Source organism: Oreochromis aureus, linkage group 6, assembly GCF_013358895.1.
Source record: "Oreochromis aureus strain Israel breed Guangdong linkage group 6, ZZ_aureus, whole genome shotgun sequence".
Classification (NCBI taxonomy): Eukaryota; Metazoa; Chordata; class Actinopteri; order Cichliformes; family Cichlidae; genus Oreochromis; species Oreochromis aureus.
Genome location: NC_052947.1, coordinates 33108246 through 33126935, shown reverse-complemented (window position 1 = coordinate 33126935; position 18690 = coordinate 33108246). Strand labels below are relative to the sequence as shown.

The 18690-nt window shown below is 39.7% G+C and overlaps 1 protein-coding gene across 1 annotated transcript; it reads left to right on the top strand.

Moving 5' to 3' along the window:
* The first annotated feature begins 9197 nt into the window (after positions 1-9197).
* pycr1b (pyrroline-5-carboxylate reductase 1b) lies at positions 9198-18225 on the top strand. Its single transcript, XM_031753289.2, has 9 exons — positions 9198-9349; positions 9879-9962; positions 10081-10151; positions 10274-10453; positions 10836-10943; positions 11069-11182; positions 14930-15022; positions 16710-16873; positions 17090-18225. Exons 2-9 carry the CDS (start codon positions 9896-9898, stop codon positions 17265-17267), a joined length of 975 nt encoding a protein of 324 aa, XP_031609149.1. The 5' UTR covers positions 9198-9349; positions 9879-9895; the 3' UTR covers positions 17268-18225.
* Positions 18226-18690: the final 465 nt, after the last annotated feature.

Below are 18690 nucleotides of genomic sequence, written 5' to 3'. Positions count from 1 at the left end.
GGACAACCTGGAGAAATACTGGAAGCGCATCCTTTGGTCAGCTGAGACAAAACTAGAGCCCTTTGGCCACAGACAGACACAGCTTATGTTTGGAGAAAGACCTGGAGAAGACCGTCCCCACAGTGAAACACACTGCTGGGAGTATTATGCTGTGTAGCTGCCTCCGTTTATCTGAAACTGGGAATCTCTATGCACCAAGGGACAGTATGAGCATGGTCAGGGTGGTCAAGAAATGTTTATACAGTCTCACAGATTAATCACATGTAACTCAATATGTGTGCTTATTTTGCTTTTTCTTGTTTTCTGTCACATATGTACACATTTTTATGTTACATATATTGTTATGATGGTGGATGCTCATATTAAATATAGCCAGGATTCAAATAATGAGGTCAAAGTATGTAAAAAAGCCAAGTTTCAGACCTCTTTTTTTCTACTCTTGGGTCTGTATGATGTCATAGAGAGTGTAAATGACTATTATGGTCATATAGCTAAGCCCCCAGTATATGGTAAACTGTGAATCATGCAAAGCTACTCTAGTATAGTTAATATTATGGAGATGAACGGGAAATGAATCCCGTTTAATTGATAGTTGAAAGGGTTGTACTATCCTTATTAAAAATGACCTGTGTGATAATCTTGTAAACAGTATTGAGACACTATGTGATTTTACATTCAAATAAACTCAGATTTGTTGATTTAAAGCTTCTGTAATAACTTATCTTCTCATGAGTGAACTAATTACTGAATCTTTGATTGGTGATCTTTGATATTTGTAGAGACCAAAACAACAATGATAACACTGATTATTGGCCTTGCTTTTGTTTTTGTATGGAAACTTGATTTAAAATGAGCTCTAATGTTGCCCTGCACACTATCTTTGATAACATCCCAGTGCTGTGTTTAAGGCTTGTGCTGCCACCAAGTGTCAAAATAAATAATGAATTCAGCGCAATATAATATAAAATATGTTTATATGTGCGGTGAAAATAGTGTCTACATACATTCCGTTTCTCTGAGCAGAGAAAATGTCAAACGTTTGAGCTAAACTTTAGTAAGTTTTGTTCAGATTTTACATTCACCTCTGGAGTCTGCAGACATGAAGCCAAATGACTGAAGTGGTGAAACACAACCTGTGTAATGATGGGTGGAAGTTTGTCTGTCACAGGATTGCTTGTATATGTTCACAATGTGCCGTCTCCTGTATGAGCCTCTTTCCTTTTCCTTTTCTTTCTTTAACGTCTTTCTACTGTGCAAATTCAGGATGACATCAGTCATTTTGAGCGTATGACCCATCAGATCTTCAGACACACTCTTCAGGCTTTGGTTGTAGATCATTAAATTGCCAGACGACCTGATTTTGTACGCCGCCATATCTGTGCACCTTCAGGGGGTAAAAAGGAGCAAAGACAGGGGTCTTTCTCTGTCTGCGGTGCTAGCATTCACAGGGATAAAACACAAGAAGAGATCTGATCCGCTCAGCCTTTCTTTGTTCTCCTCCATTAAGATTTCTCTCTCCTCCACATTTTCACACTCCCTCCCTGGATTTATTTCTCACACATCATACCAGTTACCTCCTCCTCCTCTTTGCTTTGGTCACCTCAGTGAATCTCATCTCTCTAATCCAGGATCAATGTAGTGCCCTGTCACATCTGTGAGTGCTATGGATGTATTATAATAAGTCCTCGGGAAGCTGCTGTGGCACAGCATACGTCTCGCAAAAACTGTTCTTGCTGCTCAGCAGCAAATCCGCCACCAGTTGGCTGCTCTCGTCTCCAAATCTGTCTAAGACAGCAGAAAACGTCACTGTGTGACTTGGAGATTTGCTATTTTCAACATTGTGCCAATTTATGGAAATTAGTAAGTAAATACAAGTGAATAAGATGTACCAGATGATCTGAAGAGGGTTTATCTAAACTGCTGGGCTTTGTAGCAAAAAATAACTTTGTATTGTTAAAGTAATATTTTTATGTTGTGTCTGTTGCTTTGAAAACATTTAGATCCTCTTATATATTCTGCACAATTATTTCTGTTAGCTAGCTCTCTGAAGGTACTGCTTGATCCATCTGCACTCTTCTCTGGGGTTATATTTCCAGAGTGAGATGTAACATCAGTTGAAAATGACAGAACCCAGAGAAAGCTACCACTGAAAATGATGGACACTGTCACCACAGAGCAATCTGCAGCTCAGTCGAGGCCTGCATTCTGCCCGCTCCTCGGCAGACCTCCATTCAGCAGCTGTTCCATGTTTGGCACTCATTTTTCCTCTCTATCCCAAGGGCCTCTGTCTTAAACATAGCAATAGATGAAGTCGCCTGACAGAGATGGGATGCGGCAGGTGTCCATCATAACTGTCCCCTCCTCACCTTCCTGCTGGGGGCACATGGAGGGACGGCTGGCTCACTGTTGTCACTAATCTCTGATGGCACATGTTGTTGGTGTCAGACTCCCCCTGCGGATCTCAGCTCTCGTTTTGCCAAATGTTGGGTGGAACAATGCTGATTTTTGACTTGATTTTTGGTCCCAGTAGATCTCAGTCTGCTACTGTATGCAAAACAGTGTGGGAGCTTATTATGAAAGCAATGGCATGGTACTTAAGAGAAGCATCCAGCATTATGTAATCAACTTCAATATTGATTGCATATGTTGCTAGGCTACTGAAATGCATGCCATGACAGTGTGTGGTGTTGAACATATATTGTGCAAATCCTGTGTGTGTATATTAAAATGTGTTTTGTTTGCCTGAATGAAATGACAGAATAGAATGTAAATAAAACAGAATGCATGATTTGCAAATCTCATAGAGCCATATTTTATTCACAATAGAACACAGAAATAATATTTTTTTAAAAATATTGAATAATTAATCTGAGAAAATGCACCATTTTAAGAAAAATATCTCATTTTGAATTTGATGTCTAAAAAAGGACCATTTTTACTACTGTGTAGCATCGATTCTTCTTTAAATAACAGTCTGGAAACTGAGGAGGACAGTCGCTAAATTTTTGGGAGGAGAATTTTGCAACGCTTGCCTCAAGGCGCTTTATATTGTAAGGTAAAAACTCTCCCATAATACAGAGAAAACCCCAACAATCAGATGAATCATTATGAGCAAACACTTGGCAACAGTGGGAAGGAAAAACTCCCTTTTAACAGGAATAAACCTCTGACAGAACCAGGCTCAAGGAGGGGCGGCCATCCACTGCAACCGGTTGGGGTTGAGGGGAGGGAAACAGGATGATGCTGTGGAGGAGAGCCAGAGAATATTAATAACTAATGATTAAATAGGTTAGTGAGCGGCGTGTAAGCACATAGTAATCAGGGGAAAAACTCAGTGCATCATGGGAAGCCCCCAGCAGCCTAGCCCTATTGCAGTGTAACTAAGGGAGGAATCAGGGTCACCTGATCCAACCCTAACTATACACTTTAGCAAAGAGTAAAGTTTGAAGCTTGATCTTAAAAGTAGAAAGCATGTCTGTTTCCTGAATCCAAACTGGAAGCTGGTTTCACAGAAGAGGGGCCTGAAAGCTGCATACCATTCTACTTTTAAATACCCTAGGCAGCATATGTTTCTCTAAAGCCTTTCAGATTGCATTGTGCCTTTCCAGATGTACAGGCTGCCAATACCAAACAAGCACCCCCACATTTCTACCTCTATAAAATGCAAGTGTGAACTGAGCGTTGATGAAAACTGGTAAACAAAAGATAAATATTCTCTGGTGAACTTTAGACCACAGTTTGCTCTCCTCAGACCCCTCATGGCTTTATCCACACCACAAGAGACCTATATTCAAGTGGTAATATCAACCTGGTAAGCTAAATACAGGTACCAAGGATAAAGACACAGAAGGAGTATGACTTATTGAGGCTTCTCTCCCACAGATTCTTCTGGGATTTACAGTCTGATTTGTTCCTGAGATTTTGAGATGTGCTGTGGGAAATCCTTTATTAGTTTTGGGTTTGACATTCAAATGAAAGCTGACATTACACTGGATGCCTTAACTTCCCCGCTGCCATTTCCTTTGTATTCTGTCTTTGCCGCTTATTCTTGTCTCAGACTGCAGGAGGGTGACGTATGGCAACACTTGGGAAAGATTTCTGTCTGTCTGTGATATTAAATATGCACATCTCCCCTCACTCAGCAAAGCTACTTTTCTCTCTCTCGTTCTCACATCGTGAAGAACACAAGCACGAATACACACCTCGGGCCCCTAATCACTGCAAGCAACAATTTGTTGTGAACGCTTCACCTAGATCTGCTTTCTGCTGTCGCTGAAAAGAGAGAGAGAGAAAAAAAAAGATTTGTGCTCTACGGGTATTTTTAATAAATCTCTCGGGGTTTTGTCAAAAAAAAGAAAGACAGAATGAGTGTTGTCACGCCTCAGCACACATACCGAGTCTGAGTGATAGATAGAGCAGAGGCAGGCAGTGGTAAATTGACTTTGTCTGTCTGTCAGACTGAGAGGCAGCGTCGTGGGGATATATCACTGTAAATTTCAGCTAGTTTCAGATTAGGTTCATGGAACAGATTTGTGGGTAATTAGCTTATTCTGCAACCAACAAGAGAAAGAACACTGACACTTTGTATCATCAGAAGGGAATATTTTTCCCTAATTCCCAACAATTTTCCCTTTTCTTCTGAATATAAATGCATACAAATGCAGAGACAATCTTCTTCTCACTCCTTTTTCAGAAGGAGAAAGCGTCTGGTTGTTTTACAGATATTTAACGAGCTTGAGGAAGAATGCACATTTTGCAGTTGCACACAAAAAATAAATTATTTTCATTTAAATATGCTCACACTTTGTTGTTTAGGTAAGGAGAGTGTTTCATCGTCGGTCCAGTGGAGAGCACTACTGCCCTGTAAAGAGAAGGTTGTGGGTTTGAACGTACTGGTTTCCTGAGGGCTTTATGGAGTTTGCATGTTCTGCCTGTGTAGATTGTCTCCTGGTACTTCAGCATCCTCCAACAGTTCAAACCCATGCTTGGTTGGTAGGTGTGGATGTGAAGAGTGTGTGGTTGTCTTACTTACTAAATAGACTGGCAACTAGTTCAAGCTGTATCCCTCCTCTCACCATGTAACAGCTTGGAAAGGCTTCTGTGACCCTTTGGCAATCGAAAATCTTTGTGACTTAAAGCAACTGATAAATGACTGAAATTTTCATTTTCATTTTCTGGTTGGTTGGCCAGATGATTTCTAGGCCTTTGTGACTGGGGATGGATGGATGGATGGATGGATGGATGGATGGATGGATGGATGGATGGATGGATGGATGGATGGATGGACTTTTGAGGACTCACACGTTAATCACCCTTCAAGGTTTTTTAGAGGTGGTCCTTGCTGACCTCAACATATGATATACTGATGTGTAGAACCATCAGCTGATCAATCTATACCACACAATATCAGCCATGATGGGCATACTCAAATGATGTTAAGGTGAAAATTAGTATCATGAATCACAGTGATGATGGGTTTTTAAAATGTATTTATTTTTTATCTTACATAGTGTGTTGTAGACAAAATCTGGAAACATTTGAGTTGCTCATACAGAGATTTTCAAACATAGATATAATAATCTTAGAATTTTTTTTTGAATCATCCACAGTGATTTCCTCACTTCTATGAAGGTTGACCAATATTAACACAGAGTGCACAGATTTCGCAGCACTCTGTTCTTCCCTCTGCCGACAAGTTTTATATACATGCCGATTTCCTTTTCCAGCAGGACTTAACACCTGCCGACAGTGCCACACAGACTGCCAAAGCTACTACCAAATGTTTGCGAACCATGTTTTTACTGTGGTCAACAGGCCGGCCAAATCACCAGACCTGAACCCCACGAGGAATCTGGGGAGTATTGTCAAAAGGAAGACGACAACCACCCAACGCAAAAAGAAAGTGAAGGCTGCTATCAAAGCACCCTGGGGTCTATTAATACCTCAGCAGTGCCATGGATTGCCTCCATTCCACACTCCACTGATGCAGTAATTCATGTTAAAGGAGCGCCAAGTAAAGAAACTAACATACTTTTCAGGAGTTGGACATTTGTTTTATGATCCTCTGCACAACATTTATTGCCATATCTATAAAAACTTTACACTTTAAGTATATTTTTAGTATTTATAATTATTAATAATCAGTATTTAGAATTTTACCCCTTTAGATGAGTAATATTTTATTATGTATTTCACTATTTTCTCACCTACACTAGTGCTAAGATTGACCTGATACTGAAAATTTAAAGACATGTCAGGCAGAAATTCTCCACATTCTCCATTTATCCCACATTTTCAGTATAAACAGGTAGAGGAACACTGTGTTTCATCACTTGCCACACTGGCGGGTTTAGTACTTTTCATAAAAATACACAAAAGTACTGATATTTATAGAGGTTTGTCTTTGTACTTCAGAAGTCATCACCTCATTTTTGTGATTCTGCGCTGCAGACAGAAAATCTTCTACAAGATTGACGTTTTGATCAAATGCACTGAAAGCATGACTCATCAAAACATTGCGGGTTACCAGAATTGGCTTGAGATATTTTAGGGAGCTGAATATGAATAGATGATTGTTATTCTAACAGGAGACTGCAGACCAGTTCTTTTTTTCTTTCCCCTTAGATTTGACAGAATTTGAAATAAAGCAGAACTGAATAGCACATACGCTAATGAGCTATGGAGTATGAATACAGTTTGGCTGCCTATCCCTTGGTAGTTCACCAGCACATATTCTCAGAATTAGCCAAGAACTTGCCCTGTAACTGTCAGTTTAATGCTAAAATCTCCCCTCTCCACGTTTTAAAAGGTTCAGCCCTCTTCTTGTCTATCATGCCTGTCTGTTCCTTTCATGTTTCCCATTCCATACCAGCCTAAATTTACACACTACGGGAAGAAGTGATATGTCTCCTTCACGGGACCACATTCCATTTATTTTCTCACAGGAATGCACACTGAGGGATTGCTTATGCTCCTGTCTATATATAAAGCAGAATGCAAGGCTGAGCTCTGAAAGTGCCAGCTGTTCAGATACTCAGAGTCCTCAGTCAGCTGGGCTCAGTGATATAATATGTTTGGCTAAAACTGAGATGAACCCAGATTTAACTAATAATTTAATTAATATCAGAGTCTTAAATGATAGTGTACCAAAAAAAACTGTCATCAGGAGTTAAAATGTAATCTATCTATCTATCTATCTATCTATCTATCTATCTATCTATCTATCTATCTATCTATCTATCTATCTATCTATCTATCTATCTATCTATCTATCTATCTATCTATCTATCTTAATGACATCAATTATCACAGTGATTTCAGCCAAAAATGTAAAATTTGGATTAAGCGCTTAAGACCTTAAGAGCTCATATCACTGATTTTCAGTTCAGCTCTTGCGTAATTTGGCATACCTCTGCATTTTTCCAGTTTCCCTTCCTTAAGAATGGTTTAAAGACAGCCACCCTTCCACTGAGACCGTTTCTGATGAGGTTCTGGTTGAACAGATGGATCAGCTGAAGGATCAGGTGCATCTCTCAGGTCCTGTGTCAGGTCTTTCCCCCTCATTTCTTAAGGACATGACTTTCAGATACTGTTCATCTACTGTGAATATTTTTTTAGGCTTGCCACTTCTTCTAACCTCCAATTTTCCAGTTTCCTGAAACTTGTTAAGGACACACTTCAAACCACGCTGCTATATGCCAAGATTTTGGCTAATAGCTCTTTTTTAACACCTTCTTAGTGGTAAAAAACTATTTCATCCCTGTCAATTTGTGTTATCTTTGGCATTTTCTTCTAGATTCAACTAAAGAAATACAAACAAATTGTGTTTTTGTGAGAGGATGATAGTAATAAAGTGCATAAAGGTATCATTTAAAATTGCTTCTTTAATAACTTTTTAATATTTTAATAATTCATGTGTTAAGTGACTTAAAATCATGTGACACTGATCAGGTACATGGACTGGACTGAAAATGAGTGAAAAAGCAGCTAATGTCCAAAAAAACTTTGACAAACCTCCAGAGAGCCTGGAGAACTAATGATGAAGACCAAAAGTGGCGTTTCAAAATGATTGAAAAGCAGTGCTGTTATTGGCTGTTGTTTAAATGTTCTACAGCCTATAAATAAACTAGACGAGACAGGCAACGCAGAGCATGTTTGAGGAATATTTAAAGGTATATTTTTTTCATTTCCAAAATTATTTTAATTTCAATTCAACACTAGTATTAATCCGATATTAATACCAGCATTGGTACTGATATTATCAATCCAGCCACATCACTTGAACACTTGAGATCAGGGATGTGAAATCATGGGCCACGTACAACCCACTTTGATTTCAAGTGGGCCAAACCAGCAAAATTCCCCTTTCTGTCAGTGTAAATAGTACATCTCATGTAGTTTTTCTACATAATAAAGAAATGCTGCTGTGGTAAACAAGCAAAACTGTCAGCACGAATGTATAAAATGGCAGAAAACGCCATATGGTAGTAATTCAGATAAGATAAGATAAGATAAGATAAGACAAGTCCCACACATGGGAAATTTGTTGTGTCGCAGCAGAAAGTGGACAGTGCAAAGTTACAGCAGCAAAAATTAAGAAGAACAATGGACTAGGATAAGATAAAACGAATAACATACTATATACGATAGAATAAAATACTACGTTGTCAGAAAAAAAATTACACTTAGTGTTATTGCACACGTGTGGATGTGTGTGTTTGGTCAGCTGCAAAGTTTTTGTTGTTTGTTCTAATTTCAATTAGAAGAGAATAATTCATATTAATTTACTAAGAAAAAAATTGTTTGGTTTCCTCAATGGACTCATGGTAAAAAATATATATATATATATATATACATATATATATATAAATTTAAACTACATAGTGAAAAAACAGACATTTTTTGTGTTTTAACTGTTATTGTTACCTAATACACTCGACTAAATACTCTGTTAGATTAGCACACGGTTCATGGTCACATATTATTGTCTTAATAAATGCTGGAAGTTCCGGTTTCACTATATGAACATGACCTACTTTGAAACGCTCAGTTTCTGTGGCCTGTTACTGTGACCTGTATTTTTCCCGGGATGAAGCTGATGCAACTCCACCCCGCCCATATTTCATAATCAAGCATCTCCATTGGTCAGAGACTCCGAGTATCTCTGTCGTGATTGGTCCTCTTTGATGTCCGCTACTTCTCTGAGCTCACATGTGGGCTGAGAAAAGGGAAGCCACGTTGACACAAAAAACTGGTGTTTTTTGTTTTTTTTCTGACACCGGGAAAGGGCTGTCACGTCGCCACTTTATATCCATCAACTCAGAAACATCAGTTGGAGCGTCTGGATAAGGTATCTGAGCATGTTTCATATGTATCCGCCATGTTTCTCAGTCATTTATAGGTGTAAATCTAGCTAAAAAGTTAGCCGGGAAGGGACCTCAACGGCTAGCTAATTGCTTTATCATTTCAATAAGGATAACGCTTCATAGATTAACGCCCCCTAATAGCTGCTAATTGGTTGTGTAAGTAAGTATTTAACACCGAAAACATGTGAAATCGTGGTTTACCTGGATTTGTACAGTGCAGACACAAACTCAGTGCCTTTAGCTCCGTGCACATTCAAATAAAGGCTGAGAGTATTTGGATGATATAGAGCATGTAGATGGGTTTTATTTAGACGTAAAGCTGACTGTAAATCAGTAACCGCACTCATATCCTGCTGGAGTCACCCATGGGTGCTGGAAGAGTGTCAGATGAGTGTTTGGCCATCATTTGTTGTCTCTGGGCCAGCTCCAGGACGTTTCTCTCTACTAGTCAGGTGTCAAATGTGAAAAGTCTGATCGACTGAGATGACTTTTTTTCCCCCCCTTCCACTGTAGGACAGAAGTGCCACATCATGAGTGTTGGATTCATTGGAGCGGGCCAGCTGGCTCATGCACTGGTGAAGGGCTTCACTGCTGCAGGTGATATGAGTCTTTTAGCTCTTTTTCTCCACTTTGTCTCTCTTTCTTGTGACTCTGGGCCTCAGTAAGGACTTATTTTACAGCTGTTATTTATTCCTCTGCTTCCTCCTGTCACCAGGTGTGATCGCCACACACAGGATTACAGCGAGCTCCCCAGACACAGACCTGCCCACGGTATCGGGACTGAGGGTGAGAAGTTTCCTCATAGTTATTGTGATATCACCTGTTTCCCTCCCCGCCTCTGCACGTCTTAACATCTGCAGTTTTCATGACAAGTACCTCTGTTTTTTTTTTTTCCTCTTTTCCTGTAGAAAATGGGAGTGAACCTGACAACAAGTAACAAAGAGGCCGTCAACAAGAGTGATGTGCTCTTTTTGGCTGTAAAGCCCCACATTATCCCCTTCGTTCTGGATGAGATTGGGCCAGACATCGAGGACCGTCATCTCATAGTGTCTTGTGCTGCAGGTGTTACCATAAGCTCCATAGAAAAGGTGAGCATTGCTCTCTTAGTTCAGTTTTTCGATTAAAGGGGCTGTACTAAGAGAGCACTAATAAATAAATCTAAAATAAAATATGAATAATGTTGCATTAAAATCGGTCAAAGTATTTACAGCATGTTCTCTATGTGGATGATTTCATGTTTGAGTAAATTTAATAGAGAGACCGTGATTTGGGTTAAGTTTGATAAAGTAGGTCTTTGTTGTACTTTGTAAGGAGGAAAAGGAGGAAATGTACACACCTAAATGCTCCAGATGTGTTTTACATCTCCTGACTTTTTTCTTGCATATCACTAAGTTAAATTAAGCTGTTCTGGTGTGATTTCAAACACGTCTCCTTTACTGACATCACCTACATTTCCTATTAATTTTACAGAAGCTGCTTCAGTACCGCTCAGCTCCTAAAGTCATGAGGTGTATGACAAACACTCCAGTGGTGGTGAGAGAGGGAGCTACAGTGTATGCCACTGGGACACATGCAGAGGTAAAGAGGGATGAATCGCCTTGTTTTTACTGTCATAAAATTAAGATGTATGATCAGGTAGTGGGATTTCAGTTTAATTTCAACCCCATTAACATACATTTTGTCACTGTGGCATTTTTGTCAAGGTGGAGGATGGGAAATTATTGGAGCAGCTGATGGGCAGCGTAGGCTTCTGCACGGAAGTGGAGGAGGACCTCATTGATGCTGTCACCGGTCTGAGTGGCAGCGGACCTGCCTACGTAAGTCACTTCGGGGGTGGTTTTGTTTCCCGGAAGGATGACTGTAAAGTCTGATGGATCCAGGTTTTGGCTATTACAGTGAGGCCTGGCACAGATGAAATAATCTGAGTAATCCTTCATCCTAAAATAGACTACATTGGAGCCTGGTGCAGAATTCATTCATTAAAGAGGACCTGTTATGCTCATTTTCTATTCTAGCCCATTATGACTCTGCTAGAATAGGTTTTTGTGCGTAAAAATGTTTCAGTGCCTCCAAAGAAGTTGTAGTCTTTCCCAAATGGAAAATCACCAGTAATCTGATAAACATAACCCTTTTTTTAAGTTATTCTTGTTTTGTTTGTTTGCTCAAGGTTAAATACATTTTCTCCAGACGTCCAGTAGACTTCTTTAAAGTCAGGTAACAGTGACAATATGTGGTCATGTGATGCATATGTGGGGTGTGAGCCCCCCTAAGGACAAGCTTGAGCCAGGTAAAGCGGTTCAGTTAATTATTAATCAGTTATTCCCTTTAAACTGTACTTTTATCTAAATCCTCAGTTCATCCACTGTCTGAAATGAGCCGTTTTAGATCCCTCTAAGTTAAATAGGGTCTGGTATTCTCATTTCCAGATCTCTATTTCTTTTTTTTATTGGACTCGTCTAAGTAGTAATAGTTATGCATGATGGAAATACAAAATTTGTTTAGCAGGCCGTCTGTACAGTCTAAAAAAAAAATGGTTAGCTTCTGGCCTCAACTTTTGTAATCGGTATTTGATCAGTATCTTAAAACAGACAGCGTCGGCCGTTGTACAAGGCTGAAGACACAAGTGTACGATCATGTCAGTTTTTAACGCAATTTCAGTTATTTATCAGTACAGACGCTTAGAGATTTACACATTATACAGAGGGAGATGTTGCAACACTTTGAAAAGATGAGACTTCCTGGAACAAAAAAAAAACTTTGAAAAGAGAAAAAATATATTTGGTTCCAGGTCTGACTTCCTCCCCTTTTATACCACCAATGATGTTGAGATTTTGTACTATACTACAGCGAGTACTCGCACCCTCAGCACTGGTATTTATGATACAGAGCAGCATCACTGTAAACATAACACTTTTTAAAAGAAAGTGTGTTATTGTTTTATTTGCTCGAGCTCCACTCCAGCTTCTCTGCGACCCTGAACTGGATAAGGAGAAGAAAATTGATGGATGGGTAATAGATCCCCTTTAAAATTTTGCAGCATCCTTCATCTTACAGTGTGTCTTAAGAGGAATTTATTTATTTATTTTTATCAAACCACCCTTTCCATTTTGCACTCAGAGCTACTGGGATTTATTTGGATTGATGCAGGAACGATCTGATACGCTGTATTTTCGAAGACTGGTTGCTATTACTTCTGTTTATCTTCAGCTGTCAGGCTTCACAGCCTGGCCTGAAACTAATCGTTAGCCTTTGATAAATTATTTAGTCTATAAGATGTCAAAAATAATGATGTGAAGCGTTCGATTCATGACAAGATGTTGAGAAAAGTAAGCACTTCTTCATAGATGTAAGCAGAAAATGTCTGTTTTTCTGATTAGGTTGATTCAAGAACACATTGTTTTGGCTTCGTACCTGCTACTCACGACTGCGCTGACTGTTTAGAAACCCTTGTGTGTTCACTGTTTTTCAGTGACTGGTAATATTGTGTGCATGGTCTCAAGCTTGAGGTCTAGATACAGGAAAAAAACATTGGCAGGTGTGTATGTATATATCCTGTCCATATAAAGGACCTTTCGTGTTTGTGCTGTTGTGGTATTTTGGGGCAGTTTTGTCATATCCTGTCCTTGGTAATTACCTGTAGAGCCACGAGTGCGTTTCCAAATTTCAGTCCTCTCTGCTTTCGAAAATGTCACATCAAATTTCGTGTGTAGCAGGCCGATGTAAGCACTGGTGGAGGAAATCAAGAGTAAATGTGTCTGGCTGATGTCTGCATAGAATCTGAGCTTTTTTTTCTTCTTGGAAGATGGTGTTGGTGTTAGAAGTAAAACGTTCATGGGGAAAGTGGTGTTTAAAACATTTTGTACATGTTTTGTATTAGATTTAGGGCTGTGCGATATGACCAAAATCTCATATCCCGATATTAAGACATCTATCGTCCGATAACGATATAAATCACAAAAATGCAACATTTTCTGTAAATTCTGTGAATCTCGGGCAGCTCGACTTGCGTGAAGTGTTTCCAGCTGGGCGTCGCGTACCTGGAGTCGAGTGTTTTAACTGATGCATGAAACGATACATTTTTAGACGTAAGTTGTAACAGCCGCTGTTTTCTTTGCGAGTATTTATTACACAGCGTGCTGCGGGGAAAAGTCTGTTCTAACGTTTGAGTCTAAGGTTTATTTTTTTAGCACCTGACGGCTCTTTTTTGCTTCTCATCCGTAAATACTCTGCATCTTCCACGTGATTCAGTTTATTTTGAAAAGTCTCAACAGGATATTGAGCTTTATTGTGAAAGATTTATGTGGAAAATAAACAAGCGGACACGCCGTGTTTTTACTGTCGTTGTTGCTAACGACAACGCATAAAAACAAGTGCTTGTCTGTCTGTAGTGTGGTTATATTAAATATAAGAGAAAGAGAGAACTTAAAGAAATTAATATAGCCACTACAGTCACCATCAAAATAATGAAAAAATATTGCCGTAAACAGTTTACAAACGATAGCGTAAAATGAAACGATAGACGTTTTTATATCGTCATCCGATATATATCGTTATATCGAACAGCCCTAATTAGATTTGAGTGTTGATTCTTTACAAGCAGTTTTATGTTCTGTTTATCACTGGAATTAAAGATTTTACTTCCAAAATAAGTCACTAGAGGCATTTAATATAAAGGCATGCCTTTGGCGAGACTTGCTTGTAGTGGGACTCTGGCTTTGGGCAGGTATTTCTAAATGCATTTGAAGGGCTCTGAGGAATATTTTCTTTTTTCTGAGCTGGCTGTTCAACCGCATATTGTAAGAACTAGTTCTGGGAGACCATTTGGTTTTCTGTCTCATACTATGCATATTTAGTGGAATGTAAAGAATAAAGGAGAAGCGTAAGAAAACTAATCAGTAGCTTAATTTGATTTCTATTCTTGCTTGTAGTTTGTTGTCCGTCATTGTTTCCTTCACCATCCAAAAAGTCAAAGCAGATGGTTGTGTCTCCCTGTTACTCATTCTGCTATTAAAAGGGAGTTCTTCCTCCCTACTGTCGCCAAGTACAACTCACAGGCGATCGTCTTACCTTATATTATAATGCGCTTTGAGATCACTGTTATGCACGGATGCTTCAGGAATAAAACTGAATTGAACTGAGAAAAAAATAACATTGTGCAGTGAAGCTACTGCCTCCTGTCTTTTACTGTTGTGGTGCTGCTGGCCAGTTTAGAACTAGTTGGATGCATTTCTGCCTCCAAAACAAATTTTCACATGGCACTGGCACAAAATTAGTACGAGAGGCTGCGACAAGAAGTGGACAGATGATTTGCAGATGCAGCTCACAGATTGTGTCCACCATGATTTTATTCCTTCCTCAACTTTTTCTGCATATCGTTATGTAACATTGTATTTCTCAAATCTGTTGAAATGTGGGCTGGCTCTCAAAATAAGCCAAGGGAGAAATGGTTCTGGTCTCAAATGGGCCAGGTGATGGTGAATTTTTGTGATGGGTTTAGATGCTTTAAAGACATGTTGATGACTTTCTTGTTGCTTCAAATAATAGAAAATGTTGTGTTTATGCAGGCGTTCACAGCCCTGGATGCTCTCGCAGACGGAGGAGTGAAGATGGGACTGCCGAGGAGGCTCGCTGTCAGACTTGGAGCTCAGGCCCTGTTGGTCAGTAGTGCTAAATCTGTGTGTCACATTCAGGTCTCTTCTGTTGCACTTATTCTAAATATTAAGTTTCCTTGATCTGCTACGCTGCATGTTTGGAGGCAACAAAATTATTAAGCTCGAGTTGCTGTTTTCAGTGCATCCAGCAATTTTACCGTCTGATAACTGCTGACTTTTGTTCAACGAAAAAATAATGAAACCCAAGAAAAATAAACACCTGCGGGGCACTCGGGCTTGCCAAAAGAGGAGGAAAAGAAGAAGAAAAGGATATATTTTGATCCTGCAGCTCTTTTTCTGCAGGGTCTGCACAAATTTTAAATTGCTCTTTTTAACATTAAACTTAAATGTAGTTTGATTCTGTTTATACGGCGCTGTTGGGATGTGATTAGGCTTTGGCAGTTTATCAGAGACATTACTGAAAATTACTAATTTCAGTTTTTGTTATCATGGCAGTTGCTTCAGGCTTCGTCTTCACTGTGTGTGTGTGTGTGTGTGTGCGCACGCGCTTGTGCTTACAAGTGAGATGTTATTATGAATTGTTTTCTACACATGACTTGAATGGGCTGCACAGATACATCTGGGGACTCATTTGGCCTTTTTAAAAAATAAATAAAATAAAAATGTATCTTTTTCAGTCCTTCAGTTGAACAATAGCATCCACAGTTGATTTACTTGAGGATAACTCCTTAGTCTTTTATTGAATGGCCTAACCCATCCTATCTCATGGTTTTGTTTTGGGGGGGGGGGCGGGGTTCACCGCTGACTCGCTGGCGGGGGGGCTGTTGTGTCGATATCATGTAGCTGCTTCTTTGCCCCGTGTTTGGATGGGCTCCATCTCCTTCGTTTTATACTGCAGCTGGCAATGAGCTCCATTTCAGCTCCTAACCAGAGCCTGGTTCTTGTGCTGTTACCCTGAGCTTTGTAAGACAGCACAGCAGAACAAGGACTGCTGCTGGCGTATGCAGCCCAAGACAGTTGTATTCCAAGTTATATTTTTGGGCGGTGGGTTGGGTTTGATTGTTTGTTTTTATAGCCGTTATTGTACAGAAAGTAGGGACAGAGCTGGGAGGAATGACATGCAGGAAATGGTCCAGGGACGAATCAAACCCCGAGCCCCTGCAGCATTTCTGCGTACGGTTCGCTCATTCAACCATGTGAGTTAAAACAACACAGAGATTGTGTTGAGCTGAAGAATTAGAGACAGTTTTTGGACTGATGGGTAATGATATTGCTTTCTTTTTTTTCTTTTTTTTTTTCTTTTTTTTTTTTTTGCCTTAGTAAGTAAAAAAATTAACACGATTAAGTAAATTAAGAGAAATGGTAACCAACCTCACAATCATCCAAGGTGTCATTCAAATATTCACTGGACAAAAAAAAATATTTGGCTGGGGCCATCAAATGTGATTCTGCATTACATTGCATTGCATATGAGCTCCATTTACAACAGAAGTGACATAGGATAAAACAGATCAGCAGAATTTGGAAACGATAAGTGAGAGAAGACGCTGAGAAGCAGGAGGTTAAAGCTTCACTACCCCTTGTGGCATACAGAGCAACTTTATTATTTAAGCTACGCCTCAGACTTTATTCTCTTGTCCATGCTCTATAGAAATGGATGCAAACACCTGCACTGTTTCTGCAATACCCCCTTTATTTTTACATATTTCTCATGTCCCCGTTTCACTTTCAGGGAGCAGCAAAGATGCTGCTTGAGTCGGAGCAACACCCCGGCCAGCTGAAGGACAATGTGTGCTCACCAGGGGGCGCCACCATCCACGCCCTGCACTTTCTGGAGAGCGGTGGCTTCCGCAGCCTCCTTATCAACGCAGTGGAGGCTTCTTGCATCAGGACACGGTGAGAAAATCAGAAAGTCATTAAAAAAAATTAAAAAATTGCAACTGTATAATTTTCAATTGACCCATTTCCCATTCGCTCTACTTTTAGTCCTGACTCAGTTTTGTGACATTTTAAATTGTGTCTTTATCCTTTAGTTATAGTTATCATGGCACACACAGACAACCCTTCATTTTTACTGTACTCCTGACATTAGTATTTCTCTTGTCCTTGCAGGGAGCTGCAGTACCTGGCAGACCAGGAGCGCATCTCTCCAGCAGCCATTAAGAAAACCACGTTGGACAAAGTGCTGCAGCAGCCTGGAGTCACAGTCGGTGGAGTGGCTAATGGGAACGGCAAATCAGGGCTGAGCTTATTCAATAATCACGGCTCTGGGCTCAAGAAGAAGAACTGAGTACACAGAGTGGCAGACACACACACAAAGACACACAAACATGTTACAAGTTTAAGTGTGCCGGCACGTGCACATGTGGACATTCAGCCATAGAATTTCAAAGACAGACTCAGGACTGCTCCGAAATCGAATCCAAATGACTTTGCAAAATTATTTATTGATACTTGAGTGACAACGGACCTCGTGATGACATCACCACATTACACACAAGCACAGATGTACTTGTGCACGCTGCTCACAGTTATCGCCTTATGTTGTGATGTGGGATTGCTGTATGCATACACTCACTGAAGAGCAAAAGTGCATTAACAATCTGTCTGTCTGTGCTTTAGCTCTACGGTCTCTAGGGCTGTTAAACGGTAATGACCCAGTGGGCCATCATGAGGTCCTGGTGCACGCCAGGCAGCAGATGGTTGCAACATCAAGCTGTTAATGTACGTCTTAAATGTGTGTCTTTAAAAAAGAAATGAAACAATGTAAATCATCATGTACCAAATAATTATCATTTCTCTTTGTCTGACAGTGTTACAAAGACTGAATGCAGATGGAACAAAAATGTTAACTTTTTTTCTTTGTTGTCTGTCACATATAAACACTATGGTTGAGCAGGTTAAGGACATTCAAAGATCATTTCAAACTGTTATACCTCTGACTTCAGCATTGCTGTGCTTTATAAAACCCAAAGGCACTAATTAATGTTTTTTTTATGGAGAACAATGTGATGTTCCTATATGGAAGGGCAACAAGAAAGCTTGAATCATCTACACAGTGCATCACAGATCATATGGATTATGATGGAAAGGTATTAGACCTGCGATCAGCCGGTCCTGTTTATTTCTGTATTGCTCTCTGAATTTTTACCCCCATAATGTTACATATAATGTATATTTTACCTGATGCATCAGCCACTGAATTGGTATGCAAGTCAAAAAGTTGATATTAAAGAAACAGAATCTGTTTTCTTTGTTCATCCTCTTTTTTTTCTTCCCTGTTTCCCGAACGCCATTATGCATGTTTCATTTTTATAGTTATAGTTTACGCTTATGTCCATTAGTTGGTAATTAATGTGCACCCTGGCCTCCAGATGGCGTCCTCTGATCAATGTGACCCATTTAAGCGCGCCTGTAAAGATCAAATTACCGTCTTCATGCTGCTGCCTGTTAATAGAGGCTTAAAAATCAACCTTAATATAGCATCAAATATAACTAAACCACCTCCCTTATTGGGAAAGAGCATTAGCTGTAGTGCTACAATTACATGTTTTATACACTCTCCATTCTAAACTCTCCCCGTGTCGCGTATCGTGTCCTCTCATAGGTCACCGCCTTCTGAATTCTTTCCCAATCAGATCTCCGTGTGCTAAATTTAGACCTTGTGTGTGCTTTAAATAATGAGAGGTAGACCTGTGTTTCCTTGCTGGCCT

What these genes read in the sequence shown, in the direction of transcription:
- pycr1b (XM_031753289.2), top strand. Translation starts at nt 9,896, where the DNA reads ATGAGTGTTGGATTCATTGGAGCGGGCCAGCTGGCTCATGCACTGGTG. An exon ending in GAAGGGCTTCACTGCTGCAG is followed by an intron (nt 9,963 to 10,080) that starts GTGATATGAGTC and finishes TCCTGTCACCAG; the next exon opens with GTGTGATCGCCACACACAGG. An exon ending in GCTTCTTGCATCAGGACACG is followed by an intron (nt 16,874 to 17,089) that starts GTGAGAAAATCA and finishes TTGTCCTTGCAG; the next exon opens with GGAGCTGCAGTACCTGGCAG.